The sequence below is a fragment of the Lepidothrix coronata genome, unplaced genomic scaffold (genome assembly GCF_001604755.1).
Source record: "Lepidothrix coronata isolate B3197 unplaced genomic scaffold, Lepidothrix_coronata-1.0 Scaffold76, whole genome shotgun sequence".
Classification (NCBI taxonomy): domain Eukaryota; kingdom Metazoa; phylum Chordata; class Aves; order Passeriformes; family Pipridae; genus Lepidothrix; species Lepidothrix coronata.
The window spans coordinates 1,342,204-1,358,447 of record NW_016690256.1 but is presented as its reverse complement, the minus strand read 5'-3'; the positions used below and the strand labels follow the sequence as shown (position 1 = coordinate 1,358,447).

The following is a 16,244-nucleotide window of genomic DNA, read 5'->3' as shown; positions in this document are numbered from 1 at the left end:
TTACAACGAATCACAACTGTTTCTTCTGGCAATCGAGCCTCCTCTGGCCCGTCTCTTGGCTCAGCTTCAATACTAAGCCTTGCATCCACTCCCACTTAAACAGTGAGAGAGAAAAACAGCCCCCTTCTGCAGCCTGGCTGCAAAGGGGGGAAGAAGAGGGCCTGGCCGCAAGACCTGCCTCTCGCTCCTTGCTTACCAGTTGTTTTGTGAGTCCCTCACAAACACTCACTCACTCCAATGCTGTCTCTAACTCTGGCCTAGGCAGAGTTGGGGGGCCGCAGGGCTCCCCTGCCTCCCCCAGAGGGGGGAAGAAGGAGCCCAGCCACCCCCTGGCCTTCTACGCCTACACACAGCAGACACCAACAGAGAGATATGGCAACAGCTTCCGGTGCGGTGTATATATGATTTTGAGCAGAAGAGAACAAGACGAGTGGTGATTGGCTCTCCAGGGAACACTGCCCTGGCACCCGATCACCTCTGAGCCCCTGACTCCCGGGGAGGCCATCTCAAACCATGACAACACCGTATGGCATCATGCTCAGTATATAAAGTGGGGGGAAGAAGGAGGAAGGGGGAGGAACATTTGTAGTGATGGCATTTGTCTTCCCAAGTAACTGCTACACACGATGGGGCCCTGCTGTCATGGAGATGGCTGAACACCTGCCTGCCTCTGGGAAGCAGTGAATTGATTTCTTGTTTTGCTTTGCTTGTATGCATGGCTTTTGCTTCCCCTATTAAACTGTCTTTATCTCAACACCTGAGTTTTCTGGCTTTTACCCTTCCAATTCTCTCCCTGATCCTGCTGGTGGCAACAAGCAGCTATGCGGGGCTTGGTTGCTGGCTGAGGTTAAACCCAGCAATGGAGTCAGTCAGTTCTGATTTGCACCAACCTCTAGAATACTGGAACTATTTACCTTTTCAGCATTAGATGGTTTTCATTTTTCTTTCACTCTTCTAAATTTAAAAATTAACTGCTAGCAAAAAATCTTTGAATTTGGGGTTCTGATCCTGCTTGTCTGTATAAATCTTATTGACATTAGAAATATTACATAGCTATCAAGGGCTGAATGCTCTTCTCATTTGCACAGGTATAAATCCAGAAAAAAAACTCCACTGAAATATTTTCAGACCTACCTTAGTTTAATAGAGGTTAAAGTTGGTCAAAATACTTTCCTTATCATTCATATTTATACTTTTGAAAGGTGTCAGGATGTTTTATTGTCTAATCTGGTGGATTTTTCTCTTTGTATTTTCTTCCCAATACACTAGAAAGGTGAAAATGCACATTCATAACAACAACGAAGTAAGAAGGATTTACAACGTGATTGGTACTATCAGAGGCACAGTGGAACCAGGTAAAATGATTTGTCTTCAGCATAATGTGAGTGAGAAGTGACCTCTACATACACTTCACAGTTACAAGGGGGATGTGAAGAATATAGTTTTCTCTGAAATATCGCACTACATGGTCATTGGTGTTGAAATGTTTATTGCACCAGCTTTCATATGGTTCAGGGTATGTCAGAACTTTCACTGTGAATGCTGATTTTCAAGGGAGAGTCTAATATGGAAAATATTTGTCTTCAGGCAAATAACTTTGCAATTGGAAGAATATTCTTAAGTGGATATTCTTCCGTACTAAACACAGGAACGGATTTTGCATTCCATCTGAAGAGACTATATCCACCACTATTGACTTTTTGTCTGTCCTATAGTCTCTTGTAACCAGTGTGATTTTATACTCAAAAAACCCCCAGATGGATAGATATCCCTAGGATGATGATAACAGCATTTATCTTGTAACTGCAGCACTCACCTTGTGCCTGAAACACAACTGTTAACCATATTATAGTGGCACAGAGATCTATTCTGACTTTGATCTTAATAATCACATCTCTGTCATGATTTGAACAACACTTTTTATGATTGATTATATAAATTCAGAGAAATACTGCATTCAGCACACCCTAATGTTTTGAATTTGTGTGCTGTACAGATATAATTAGTGGATCAGCTTCACCATGAAACATGCTACTGTAAAATGCGGAAAGATGCTTCTATCTTTAGAGAAAAGCTGCAGTATTTCTAATAATAGAAGTAATGCTATGGAATTTAAGAGGTTTTAGTCTTGTGGGATTCAGTTATTCTACTTGACAAATTCTCTAGCATTGACTGAAAAATACAGAAAAATGTCTTTGGAGATTTAAAATGTGTTTTGCCTTTCTGTCATGTATATTACAAATTATTAATCTCTGTTGCCTGATACATATATGGAAAAGAATTACTTCAAATTAACAGCTCTATGGCAAGAAAAAAGTTTTCTTAAGCAAACCTCCAAAATAATTTCTCCAGACAGATATGTCATCCTGGGAGGCCACCGTGACTCGTGGGTATTTGGTGGCATTGATCCTCAGAGTGGGGCAGCTGTGGTTCATGAGATTGTGAGGAGCTTTGGAAAACTGAAAAAGGAAGGTAATAAAGCTCATCAAAGTAACTGCTCTCAGCAGTGCCTATTGATTTCACGGAGATTTAAACATATGCTTAAAATTAAACACGTCTATCTCACCGATGTCTAGAATAAACCATGCTGCTCTGTAGATGTTATCTAATTCCAGTTACAGCTTTGTTATATGAGAGGTACTTCTGCTCAAAAGAAGTACACCCAGAGGGAAAGAAAACACAAAATGGGAAATGCTGAAATAAACATGATGTTCAGGTACAATTGATTACTGTGTATTTGGGGATGGTCAGACTGGATGTTTCAATGGTCTTATAAAACTGATTCAGTCATGGACTGATAAAGGCTTCATGAAGGCAACACTGAGAGCTTTCTCAGCACTTAACTGTGGCTTACAGACAGACTCAAGAATAAATAAAGGATGTCTGTCTAATACAGAGAATGAGCTGTGCAAACGTAGTAGGAGGTAATGATTAAAAATACCTCCTGCTCAGTTGCGTTAGAATAGGAACAAATGTCAACTACACCAAGTTTCTGCTCCTGTCAGAGCAAATGCTGTCTCCTTACCTGACATTCCATGGAAAGAAACTCTGACAATGCAAATACCGTGCTAGAGAAGCGTTCCTTGCCTACACATTACTCTTAAAGCTTATTGACATTTAGTTTTCATTCCATTTCTCCTGGTTATTGGATATCAGGGGAAGCTGTCTTTGGAATTCAAACTGGAAAAAAAATTAAAAATTAAAAAAGAAAGGAAATAACAGATGAAAAGTTTCCAGTAGCTTCAAAGAAAACTTCGGGCTGAGATACAGAGGTGGGGCAATAGAGCCTATTCTATTTGTCCTGAGTTTAAATCAGATGCAGAACTTCAAGTGAAAGATCTTTCTTTTGAGGGTGATCTTTCAAAGTTACAGGGAATTCCTTAGGTTTTAAAATCTGGCATTTGGAAGACAAGTCAAAGAAATTCAGTAATAGATATGAAAACATGCCACTTTTCTGTCAAAGTAGACACTGGTATACAATGTATACTAAACTGAACAGAGCAAAAAGAGTAGAAAATCTTTCTTTCAAGAATTTGTGCACAACACATTATTTTTCCTTGGTCAGAGTTTTAAATTTTAGAAAATTTTCTTGAAATTAAACTGAGAGACAAGAAAGAATACATTGGCACAATATTGAAGTAGAGGTGAGATTGCTACAATAACGAATCATTATTATGTTAGGTTACTGAAGTTGATGTTAAAATTCCTTAAACATATCTCTTTCCCCACAGATCGTGATACAAGATGAGACCCCCCCCCAAACTGGCATTTGTTTTCACATTAGTTATCATGCAAAAAACAGCCTTTGTTTTGTTAATATAGTTTTCATGGTCTTTCATTGTGCAGGATGGAGACCAAGGAGAACAGTGATATTTGCAAGCTGGGACGCAGAGGAATTTGGCTTGTTAGGATCAACAGAGTGGGCTGAGGTAAATCAGTAGTGTTCAAAAAGAAATGTGCATGATGTTTGCTCTTTGAGAAATCTGTACTAGAAAGCAGCACTTCTTTCCTCCTTCCCCCTCTTTTCCTTGCACACACATTCTCTCTTTCTTTCTTTCTTTAGTTTCCTTTTGAATGTATATGTACTGCTCCATGTAGTATATGATGTCTTTCTATGAAACAGCTGTTTGTTTTGTGAGTGGGAAAAGAGTTCTGTGGGAAAAAAGTTTGTTAGCATTTTCTTCCTTTTTTCTTTTTCATAGGAAAATGCCAAAGTATTGCAAGCACGAGGAGTGGCTTATATCAATGCAGATTCTTCAGTTGAAGGTACATGGTTTAGACTTGCATTTTATAGAAATAGTGATGGTATGACCGGGAGGGATTTTGCCTGGAGATTCATTAGACCTTCAATGTGATCATTTTGTTGCATTAATTCAGAAGTGGATATGGGGAGAAACTGTCACCTGGGATCATAAAGTATCCTTCAAATACTCCTGTTTTTTCCCTTACAGTAGCTACACTATTTGGGAAGTCATAGGGAGGGACAAAAAGTGTTGTGGCCCTGAGTTCTATGGCAACTCTTCAGAGTCAGCTTCTCCTCTTATAACATGCATAATAATCACAGGGACATAAGAAAAACTCTGAAGAATTTCTTCAAAAGCTGGGCTGAAATTCATCATAACCAATACAAATGCACTGACAAGATCACAGGAAGACTCTTCTCCCAGGCAACCAGCAGTAGGACAAGAGGGCATGGTCTTACGCTGGGCCAGGGGAGGTTTAGATTGAATATTAGGAAAACATTTTTTACAGAGAGAGTAATCAGACATTGGAATGGGCTGCCCAGGGAATTGGTGGATTCACCATCCCTGGAGGTTTTTCAGACGAGACTGGATGTGGTATTTAGTGCCATGGTCTAGTAACCACGGTGGTGTTGGATCAAGGGTTGGACTTGATGATCTTGGAGGTCTTTTCCAACCTAGTTGATTCTATGATTCTATGATTCTCAGCTTGCTCCTCATTAATACTGTAGCTCTCCAGTCCCTTACTTATTAACAAATAATGGCATGAGGTTTCAGCTGAGTGGAAGTTCCTTCTTCAAATAAATATTTTTCCTGTTTTTCAGGAAACTACACACTGCGAGTGGATTGCACACCACTGATGTACAGTCTGGTGTACAGTCTGACTAAAGAGGTAATATCACTTGAAATTTTTAGCCAGTATGTTCAGTGCTCACTCAGTTGATGGAGCTCTGTCTATAAAATGTGGTGTCAGATATTTCTTTGGCTGCAGTATCCCTTTTAGGTCAATAGCTAAATAATTGGAGCTTTTTCCCAGAAGGGCCAAGGGGATTTCAAGCTTATATCTTTAAATTATTAGCTATTTGGGATTAAGGGATTTTGCCACTTCTGTGAAAGCATTCCTTCTATGAACAAAAGAATGAAAGAATGCTGTGAAAGAGAGGACAGAAATAAGCACAAACCTGGCTGCCCAGATCAACTACTAGAGTGCTCATGGTAATGGGAGACTCTGACCCCCTTTAGGCAGGGGAAGAAATTAGTCCTACTACTGTATTGTTTTTGATATGACATGCCAGGTTTGGTCGGTGTGCTCAGCTTCAGTGTACCCTGTTAGTTATTCATTGGCACTGACCATGATGCTCTCACACATATTTGTGTGGCATATAAAATTAAGAGGTAGGGACCTTTCTCTTAATAGGTAGGGACCTTTCTCTCTAGGAAATAGCCTCACCATCTTACATGTAAGATGTTCCTTGCTTTGGGAGTGGGTCTTAGAAGCTGTCATTTTGTTTCTGGGGTGTTTTTCCTGTTCAACTATATTAAACAATGAACATTTAATTGGTCTTTTTGTGTGTTTAAATGCATATATAATATACATTCATCTACTATATATATTCTATAAATCTACTTTATCTGTCTTTGTCTGCTGTATATATTTAGTCATCTGGCTTTTCTAGCGTTGATAATTAATTGTCTCTTGAAACTGGCATTAGACTACTACAAAAGTAAAGAAAAGGTAGTAAATCATTATAGTAATTTTCTGGCAATTAAAGTACAACAACTAAAATGTAACTGTTAAAATCAAGTGCCCAGATAAAGGTATTTCTGTCATAAACTGCAGAAGAGCTGATCACCTGCAGTTCCCATGGTAACCTGTGCTAAATGCAAGTCTTCAGAACTGTCAGAAAATCAGGTCAGTAGGGTCTCAGTTTGGACAGCAAGAGCCATCATTAGAATGTTGACCTAAATACCGGTGAAAATGGTTGCATTGCATAACCCTTCCTCAAGCTGGGAAGCAACAACAGAGGCTGATGAATGCATATAACCACAGCTTGTTGGTAGCTGGTGTCTGAAGAGAATGCTGATCAGGAAGCATGTCCCATGTGATCCCATGCAAAGTTAATCTGGTAAAAAGTCTTATAACTGTTGTACAAACAATTAGCTTAACAGACACAACTCCAAATATATTAGTTTTAATTTGGTTCCTATTTTTAGGTAGTTTATATATATTAATAGTAGAAGAGATATTAATAATCTTTAATAGATTCAAGATAATAAAACCTCAGCATTACACTGATACAAAGGAAAGATGATGCTCAGTTACCTTCAAAGTAGTCAGAGTGATAGGAATGAGCTTTAGGATAATTGTGATTTATATACCTCTCTAGCAGCTATGATGACATAAACACCAGGTACTGTGCACTTTTCCCTTCTAAGGTTGCTTCTGCATTCATAAACATAATTTTTGTGAACTAAAATGAGGTAGAAACAGTTTTGAATTAAAGTAAGACAAAATTGAAATTTCTTTCCCAAGTAAAGCCAGAAGATTTGTTCTGTGAGGGATTGTTTTGTTGAATATTCAAATTAAATAACTGAAAATCTCATAAAGAAACATCAGAGTGTAAATATTGACCTGAAATGTTTTCCTTTCCTTGTGTTTTCTTTCATCTAAAATTACTTATGTTTTAGAAAATAAATCATCCCTCTGGAGAATGCTATGCATCTGAAATGTTAAAATGGAAAGGAAGAAAGGTTGAGGGACTTATGACTGTGACTTAGTCATTGCCCAAAGTCTTTTGTGTGAGGACAGGTTGTTGGTTTGTTGCTTGGTAACATTTAAAATTGTACCCTTTGTCTTTTTCTAGATACCAAGTCCTGATGAGGGTTTTGAAGGAAAATCTCTTTATGAGAGCTGGTATAAAAAAAATCCATCAAGAGAATATAAAGAGGTCCCCAGGTCAGTGACAAAAGAACATAAATTATATACCAAACGTTATTATAACTTGTATAATGTGGGTTTTAAAGAAATACCCATTTGAAAAGCTGAGTGCTTAAAAGAAATGGTGTGTTTCTGAGCTGGTATGAATTTCAGAGTTTTATTGATTGCTATTGCTAGGTATGCTACTGTACAATAGTGTTGCAAACCTGCCTTTGTTGATGAACAGAAGGCTTTATATATGAAAAGTGTTCTTGTAGTTTATAGAGATTTAGACAAATAAGAGCAGTATGCACAAGCCAGTGGCAGGCACACAAGATGCTAACTCAGCAGCTTTCCCTTGCGTTTGCTTCCAGTCTCCTGGAAGGCCTCTGAATTTGGGTGGCTGGGGGGCACGTTAGGCAGGATTTTTACAACACAGTCCTTCAAATTTACCAGGGGGTGTCTATGGAATCTCAATGACTGATTTTATTCTATGAAGCCATGCTGATACTTCTGTGATTTCTCTCAGTTGAGAGCTTAGGATAGTGGAAGTTCAGCAGGAGGAAGGTCATTGATTCTTGTCAGTGATAAAAGACAGTGAGTGAAATTCTCCTCCTGAGAGCTGGATATTTCTGACCCTGAGAATGATTACTTTGCTATTCCAAGAATGCAACTGATGTGATGCATGTAATGTGGGGGTCAGAGGCAATTCATGGGTAGTGACAAAAGGAGCATACTAGGAAAAGACTGTGTAGTGTATAGTGACGGACTGCTGAATAAATAATTGACACAGTACTTGGAAGCAAACAAAAATTATACTTTAAGTATTGTCACTCAAGGTATTTTCCTCTTTCTTGTTAAAAGAATAAATAAACTGGGTTCTGGCAATGACTTTGAAGTCTTTTTTCAACGTCTTGGCATCGCTTCAGGCAGAGCACGTTACAGTAAAAATTGGGTAAGTCTGTGTCTTTGTAATTTAGTCTCCCCAGTAACTGCCTCAATAACATCACCTGTAGTGGAACCATTTAAACTGCCAGCTTTTTGGGCTAGTTCAGTTTAGTGTGTCAGAATGGTATCTAATTACTAGAACTCTATGTGCTACCTCAATACAAATATGTAATAAATAAGAATGTTCAACTTGGTATCAGACAAACTTGACTTTAAGAATTTAACTTTACTGTACCTTGAATCCCACAGCAAATGTTTACAAGCCACACTGAAGTATCCATAGCTGAATAATAGTCTTGTTTTGTTTTGGTATTTTTGTTTCAGAACATAGAAAAATATAGCAGCTATCCAGTTTACCACAGTGTCTATGAAACCTATGAAATTGTGGAGCAGTTCTATGATCCCACTTTCAAAAATCATCTGACAGTAGCTCAGGTACGGGGAGGGCTGGTGTTTGAATTGGCCAACTCTGTTGTGCTTCCTTTTGACTGCAGAGATTATGCGTCAGCTGTGAGCAACTATGCTCACATCATCTATAATTTGTCAAGGAATCATGAAGATGAACTGGCAACATACAACGTATCCTTTGGTACGTACAGTCTTTCATCACGCTCCTCCTCCATTAATGCTAGTATAGTAATGTATGTCTTAGTCATGGCCTGGTATTTACTTTGTGCTGTATGAACAGTAAATAAAACAAGAGCCACACCCTCCAAGAATTTGAAATGTGAATATTTTGTCACTAGTATGCCTGTGTAGAGAATATGCCACTGCCCAATAGAGCTGACACTCACAGTTACATGTGCTTTGACCTGTGTATGATCCACCAATGTTGACAACAATGTATCATTGTCTTGGTTCCTTAAAAATAATCATACTGCTTTGCAGCTTCTAGTGCTGGATAATTCTCTGCCTCAGAAGCCTCTGTTTTATTGACAACATAATATTGTATTCAGTTTAGGATTTAGCTGCTAATGACCAATATCAGCTACGTGCATGCACATGCACACACACCCACACATATACTCTGTCTGTATGGAGGGACATAACAGTAAAACACAGGTTGTTGGGGTTTATAAAATCTCAGACTTATGAGCAGTCTGGTTCTGGCAGTCCACAATCCAGGATATTTCTTTATATTCTTCAAGTAGCAAATAATAAACAATAGTCACAAAAGTGCGAATTTATACTGTCTCTAAGGCAGGTTTTAACACAGAATTACATATTTTTTAATGTAGGAATACGGGGTCATCTGATTTTCCTTCACCGACACTTAATAGATCATGATTACAGTGAAAGATAAAGCTTTAATTTGTAGAATGTTATTTGTTAAATTATGTCTTCAGAATATGAAGGTAATTGCTTCCTTCCTGCTCCCTCCAGATGCTCTCTTTTCAGCTGTGAAGAATTTTACAGAAAATGCTGCTAGCTTTCATGAGAGACTGCAACAAATAGATATCAATAAGTAAGTTTAACTCCTTTTTTTTTTCCAGTAAAATGCTGCATGTAGTTCTCTGAGCTCAGAGGACACAGTCACTTGGTACCACTTAATGGAAAAAAGATATAAAAGAAGCTGTATTTGAGGCAAGCTTTTTGATGAGCTATCAAGAAGTTTTATGTACCACCTATGCCAAAAGGCTTAATTTGCATTTGACTTAATTTGTAATTTATTCCTTGTAGGCCATGCCCAGAATGACAAACCAAGCTTCGTTTTGTATATACATATGTGTATGTTACAATTCTTGGGAAGAATCTAATCTAGCCATATGCTTACCCTTATGGAACACTAACTGAGAATAAAAGCCATCTTTTTAATGGCAGCACCTTTCAAGATGAGTTAACAATAATTTCTTATGTAAAAGATGACATTTATGACATGTGACATGTATGTGACATTTTCAAAATGGTTTTATTGGTGGATGGCCTAAATCTAAGTTTTAATTCAACTAACCAGTTTTAGTTTCAGTTTGCACCACTGTAAACTTGAAAAAAATTTATTGATGGTAATAGAGTTACTCCAGGCTTATGGTGGTATAAATTTTACCATTTTTTATTGATGAATGCCTTCAAAGCTCTACAATAAGTTCTGTGTAAACTACCGAGCCCACATATTTTCGGTATAACCTTCATGATTCTTTTATTTGTTAAGCATCAGTAGTATGCTCAGAGCTATTCAAAGTACACACACACAGATGGTCTCTGCTCTAGGGAATTTAAAATCTACCATCAAAAAATCACAATTCCTGGATGACTCAAGAGTTGGTTCTAACATCACAAGGTTACTTTTTTTCAGATGTTGTGATTTTGCAACAAATGAGATTTTATTGAAGTAATTTGTGGCTGGCTGGCTTTGTGGGAAATAGGGTCTTTAGAAAACTTTTGTACAAAAGAAGAGAACGGTCTGCTTAAGTATCCTCATGGAAAGGAGATAAGGGAGTAAGATGCAACATGAGAGAAAATACCTGAAATTGTCTTCTTTGACATTATTACTTGGCCTTTAAAAACAACTTTAAGAGACTTTCAGGTTGTGAACCAAACTGTCTCACAATAGATCAGCATAATTCTTCTTTGCAGGTTAGCTGACATGGGCTTTTTTGGGCTACTCTTTAAGTTCAACATCGTGGATCTGTTGCCTAAAATCGAAGACATAATTCTCTGGACAGTGTTAGTGTAGAAACACTGTTAGTATAGAACACTGCCTTTCATAAATCCAGAGAGGTGAATGCTGGGGCACAGGACTAAGAGCAAGTCAGTCTGTAGCTAACATAGTCCTTTTTTCTTTTTAGCCTACTTGCTGTCAGATCACTAAATGATCAGCTCATGTTTCTGGAAAGGGCTTTTATCGATCCTCTTGGATTACCTGGAAGGCCGTTTTATAGGTGAGAAATGATTACTTTTCACTTTCCTCCTGGAATACCCTATAAGAATTCTGTTAAGATTCACAGGTCTCTAAATAGAGTTATAATGATTTTATTCAACACAGTAAAAGTAGATTAAACAGAACAAATAAGGTTAAAAAGGGAAAACAATACTGGGGAAAACTTCAGTGAGATACATTATACAGAATGAGGAAGAGTCTTGTTGGAAACCTATTCAGATCATTTCTATTGACTTCACTGGCTTCTAAACAGATCTAAAGTTAAGCCCTGGACTCATTTAAAGTAATTTTAGTGGTAAAGAGTCTATAGGAAGTTCTTATTATTTGAAAGTGAAATACTGTATAATTCAAGTACTGCAATTTGATCAATTATAAGAGAACAGTCATGCTAGCAAATGCAGTGTGGAGGGCAGCGTTACAACAGCAGTGAAGGGAATTCTGTGGTCCTCTCATCCAGTTCAAGAAGTAAATCTTATTTGAGAGGCAGTCAGATCAAGTCTAGGTTTTTGATCCTTTTACCAGTCTGCATAATTCAGAACAGTAATCTTTCCACTAAAAAATTCCACTAAAAACTAATTGCAGAAGGAGAAATTAAGATCTACAATCCTTGTACCTCTCATAGCTTATGATTAAAAATATGTCGAGAACAGTCAAAGCATTGGCTTTCCTATCTCAAAGCATACCTGTATCTGTTGGAGACTGTGTATATCTTTGAGAAAATCAGCTGGCTTTTTTTTAATCTTTTAATTTCATCTAAAATGAGGGAAAGGAAAATATTTGACTCAATTTTATCTCAAGTAGCTATAAAGTTCTGGAATTCACATGGCATAATGTAGCTTATGTTAGTTTCTTGCTTCATAGACTATAGCTACTATTGCTGCAATAATCTTATTTATTTACATCCTAAGTGTCAAGAGTTTAACAGATGGTATAGAAACAGACTAGTTTTATCCAAAAAATTGTATGTTTTATTTTTCTAATGCAGAATATTGCTATTTTTCCCGTCATCTTCCCTGCAGACATGTTATCTTTGCTCCAAGCAGCCATAACAAGTATGCAGGAGAATCTTTCCCAGGAATCTATGATGCCATGTTTGATATCGAAAACAAAGCTGATCAACGTGAAGCCTGGGAAGAAGTGAAGAGGCAAATTTCCATTGCAGCCTTCACTGTACAGGCAGCAGCAGAAACACTGAAAGAAGTAGCTTAAATATCAACAACATAATCATCAGTGAAGACAAAATACAGAATTTTGCAAGAAGTTTTAAAAATGGATCATTGAAAAACTCTAAGAGGATTATTATAAAGAACACAAAATAAAAAAAATCTTGTTCTTTGCAAATAATATACCCAAGTGGAATGCATTTAGCAATGTTAACAAGGTAACGTACTCCATTCCGAGAGCTCTGGATTTAGATATCTTCTGAAGTGAGAGTGAAAAAGTTTCAGGTTTTCTCTCAGCTTTGTATTTTAAGAATTGCTAACCACTGGATTTATTTTCAGAGCTTTGAATTTTGCTAGCTTGATTATTATAGCAGTTTTCATAGTGCGTCAGGAAAACAGAATTAATTTCATGTTTCTATCAGTTTATAATTTTGTTGTTGACTTTTTATTATTTTCCTTGGGATTGTATCATTCTACTCCAAGACAGACATTTCAGCCCTCCTTTTACTCAAAGACTCATGTATGAAAATGGGAAAACTGTGACATACCATTTGCGGGATGTATAACGATCATAACAAGTTTTGGGCAGCCAGCCCAGAATACTCATCCATGACATTCTTCTTCTCACATGCTGAACCTTGAATCTGTTTGCAAATAAATTTAAGCAAGAAGCTTTCTAGTCACTGGAGTAAAAACAAGGCAGACATATAGTCATCTCACAAAATGTCTTTTGAGAAGATGACCTTCTTTTATCCAAAATCTACCTTTGCTATGCCTTGTCCATATAAAGTTGTTTTTAATATGAAGACAATTAGAAGCAAAAAAAAATTCATCATGTCCTTAGTTTGAAAGGATACAAAATTATTGCCATTTTGTAAAGTCTCTATTTCTGATTTTGGTGTGCTGCTTACTCTTATGATGGACTGCTTGAAAGATCACAGTGAGGCAACTGAGATCAGACAGAGAAGACTCAGAAAATCAAATCCCTTCATCCGACATTCTGCCCTGGAGGATTATTAACCTCTTGCACAGCTAATATTTTGTGTGATAAAAACATTCTACTCCCTAGATAATTTCTTGCTGTCAGTCTTCTATGGAGTCTAGATATAGCCACTGGAGCTCCATTCGTCAAAGGCTATTCAAGGCAAAAATAGCTGGTGTCATAACTGGACAGCAAATGCCAAAGCCTATGTAGCTAATTACTGAAGCTACCTGATTTTTAGTCAGCTATGCAAGCCATATGTCAAAATATATGCATGGATGCATATGCAGCTGTCCTTTTCCTATGTATGTCACTAGGATTATGACTTCTAAGCAGAAAGCATAAAATGAAAGAGTAGTTGCATATGCACTGAGAAATGTAATTTCACATGACTCAGTTACTAGAATAATACAAAGAAGTAAGGGTCATATTTCACATTTATGAACAAAATCAGGCCAACTGACATTTGTCAACAAATAGAGACATCTGATTCCTGCCAGACAAGTGGAGAACAATGGTTAAATAAATAATATGCATTCAAAGCAGACAGGTGGAGAATAATGGTTAAATAATAAGTAATATGCATTAAAAGCAGTGTTAATAAGTTCTTGCAAACTTTTTAGCTGTACTTTGATTCTTGGAGCTCAAAAAAACCATCTGAACTAGCCACATGAGCATGGAAGTGTATGCTTTGAAGGAGTTTAGTAAGGACAGGCCAGATACAGGAATAGCTCCTTTTTAAGCCAATGTATTTTTTGTTAGATCTGCCAAGATATCTCAGGGGCATAGATGCTACCTAACTCGATCCCTGAGTGTGAGATCAATTAAATTAAAGAATCTGGAAGAAGTGAAGTGAAGTGAAAAAGGAGCAGTGTTTTTTTTTAAGAAAGTATTGCTATCATATGATCACAAATTGGATACTGTTCAGGTTTTCCAAATAACTCCATACAATGATCATCCTGTGCACTAAGTATGTAAATCAAATGAAATTAAAACATACTCATGTGTGGAAAAGGAAGAAATTATACCTGTATTAAAATGAATCCTTGCTTTCATGAAACCAGCAATGTCAATGTTACTTTGGCTGGAAAGTCTGTTGACCTCACTGAATGATTTCTGAATTCCTCTTGTAGAAGAAAGAGTCAAAGTTTGCAATCTGGACTTGTCAGCTGCCAGCAATGTAAATTTTATTTTAGCTGGAATCTGATAATGGACTCATGAAGTTCAAGATAACAAAGACTCTGACTCAAAGCATCAACATCTACTACCATTTTAAACTGATAGGAAGACTGTAGAGGCCGTGAGAGAGTTCAGGGGTCTGTGCAACTGGCAGAGTCAGAAGGAAACTACTGATTTGAAATAGCAGTTGAGCATTCCCCTGTTGCCATTTTTCCTGCCAGGGCTGCCTTTCCCACAAACCAGGGCCCTTTGAATTCTCAAGCTACAAGTTCAACCTTTAGTCAAACAATAGGTCAGGCAACGCAATCAAGTAGCACGTCTTTCTTGCTGCAAATGTTAAGCTTTAGGACGCAGTTGCTGAGCAGCTACAACCTACAATTTACAAGCCCTGCCATTTTTCCTGTATGTTATGTGTTTTTATGCACTATTACTGGCTTTACTAATTGGCTGCATAGCATAATTATGTATTCAACACACACATGCATGGTAGTTTTGCATCTGGCATGTGTATCCTTGCCATTCTTTGAGCTTTTCTATTTTACTAGGGATTTACATATTTTGACTAAGTAGAACACGTGTAACTACCTGCAAGTTCTGATAGCTTCAGCTGAACATGAGGCTTGTTTTCACTCTCAGTGTGAGCAAAAAGTTAGGGAAGACTCCATTGTAACTGCTGGGATCAGTCGATGTGCGAACCTATTTTCTCTGCCATAGGGACACCTATTGGGTAAGAACCACACTCTATGTGCACTGAATACTTTTATTTGGGATTAAGCCTTGTCTATGTATTGCTTTGAATACATTCTTGCATCAGGTAATATCACCGTCAGTCTTCGAACCATAATTTTGTATTAATAAAGAGCATAATTCCATAACCCATCACCGTGAGTCCTTCACGGGTGCTGGCAGCTGCCAGCAGTAGGTAACACACTTGAATAAGGTGGGAAGACCTGCTGAGGGGTCTCCTTTATGCTGTTGGTGTATTTCCCTGAATAAGTCAGTCAAACTGCCCTCCAATCCAGCAGGACTGTTCAGTGAAGGGTCCCCATGATTGGATGCTGACAGACTAGTTGAGCACAAGGGTCTCAGCTTTCCTGGGGAACTGACAGACGAATAAAACACTGAGAGTCAAGGAAAACTCCCCACAGCAAGGGACAAGGAAATCTCCCCTTTTCACATGACAGTCATATATGGCAACTCTGGCATAGAGGAGTTGGGAGTGAAGGTTAAGCTAAAAAAATGGATGCAGTGGGGGAGAAGATGTTGTTTAAATTTTTGTCTTTGTTTCTCACTATCCAAGTCTATTTTAATTTGTAGTAAATGAAATTATTTATCCCTAAATGGAATCTGGTTTGCTTATAATGGTAATTGACAAGCAATGTCCTTGTCTTTATTTCAACCCATGACCTTTGTCATCTTATTTCCTGTCCCTGTCCTTTGTGGAGGGTATGTGGTTGAAGACAGATTTACACTGTATGTTATATTGCATTTAATTGTAACATAATATACTCCACCTGTGGCCAATCCATGGCATGTAAGAACATATCACAACTAATAACTAATATTAGGACTGTATTTTAAGTGATAGAAGCCACCTTGTTGCTGCTGTTATTCAACCTCAGCATTGCTAATGCCCTTGTCAATTTAAAAAGATGTAGGCATAGAAATAAATACATTTCAAACATTCTCACTGTTGCTATTTTTATCTTCTTCCTCTACTGATGTTATCATGTGAGGTCTAAGTTTTTTATCAATTTCCAAAAGCCCTTGTCATTTTACTGTCTATTATGTGCCAGTCCTACACCTGTGGCGCTATATAAATGCTAATAATACATCAATATGCTCATTCTTTATGAGTTCTGTAGGTGGAATTCCATCTGGTTTGTATATGCCAACTGAGATGCTGGTGTGAAATGTCATTGCTGTTCAGAATTTG

The 16,244-nt window shown here is 37.6% G+C and overlaps 1 protein-coding gene across 4 annotated transcripts in view; it reads left to right on the top strand.

Moving 5' to 3' along the window:
* LOC108499617 (putative N-acetylated-alpha-linked acidic dipeptidase) overlaps positions 1–15,992 on the top strand; it is a 30,466-nt gene extending 14,474 nt beyond the window's left edge. For 3 of the 4 annotated variants that reach the window (XM_017819664.1, XM_017819665.1, XM_017819666.1), the window contains 11 exons: positions 1,270–1,355; positions 2,353–2,472; positions 3,847–3,929; positions 4,203–4,266; positions 5,066–5,133; positions 7,106–7,197; positions 8,023–8,113; positions 8,431–8,695; positions 9,490–9,571; positions 10,893–10,985; positions 12,004–15,992. In XM_017819664.1, coding sequence (XP_017675153.1) covers positions 1,270–1,355; positions 2,353–2,472; positions 3,847–3,929; positions 4,203–4,266; positions 5,066–5,133; positions 7,106–7,197; positions 8,023–8,113; positions 8,431–8,695; positions 9,490–9,571; positions 10,893–10,985; positions 12,004–12,193 — 1,234 coding nt within the window. In that variant the 3' untranslated portion in view covers positions 12,194–15,992. Of the gene's footprint in view, positions 1–1,269; positions 1,356–2,352; positions 2,473–3,846; positions 3,930–4,202; positions 4,267–5,065; positions 5,134–7,105; positions 7,198–8,022; positions 8,114–8,430; positions 8,696–9,489; positions 9,572–10,892; positions 10,986–12,003 lie in introns of those variants that run through there. The other variant, XR_001875603.1, reaches the window with a different exon arrangement.
* Positions 15,993–16,244: the final 252 nt, after the last annotated feature.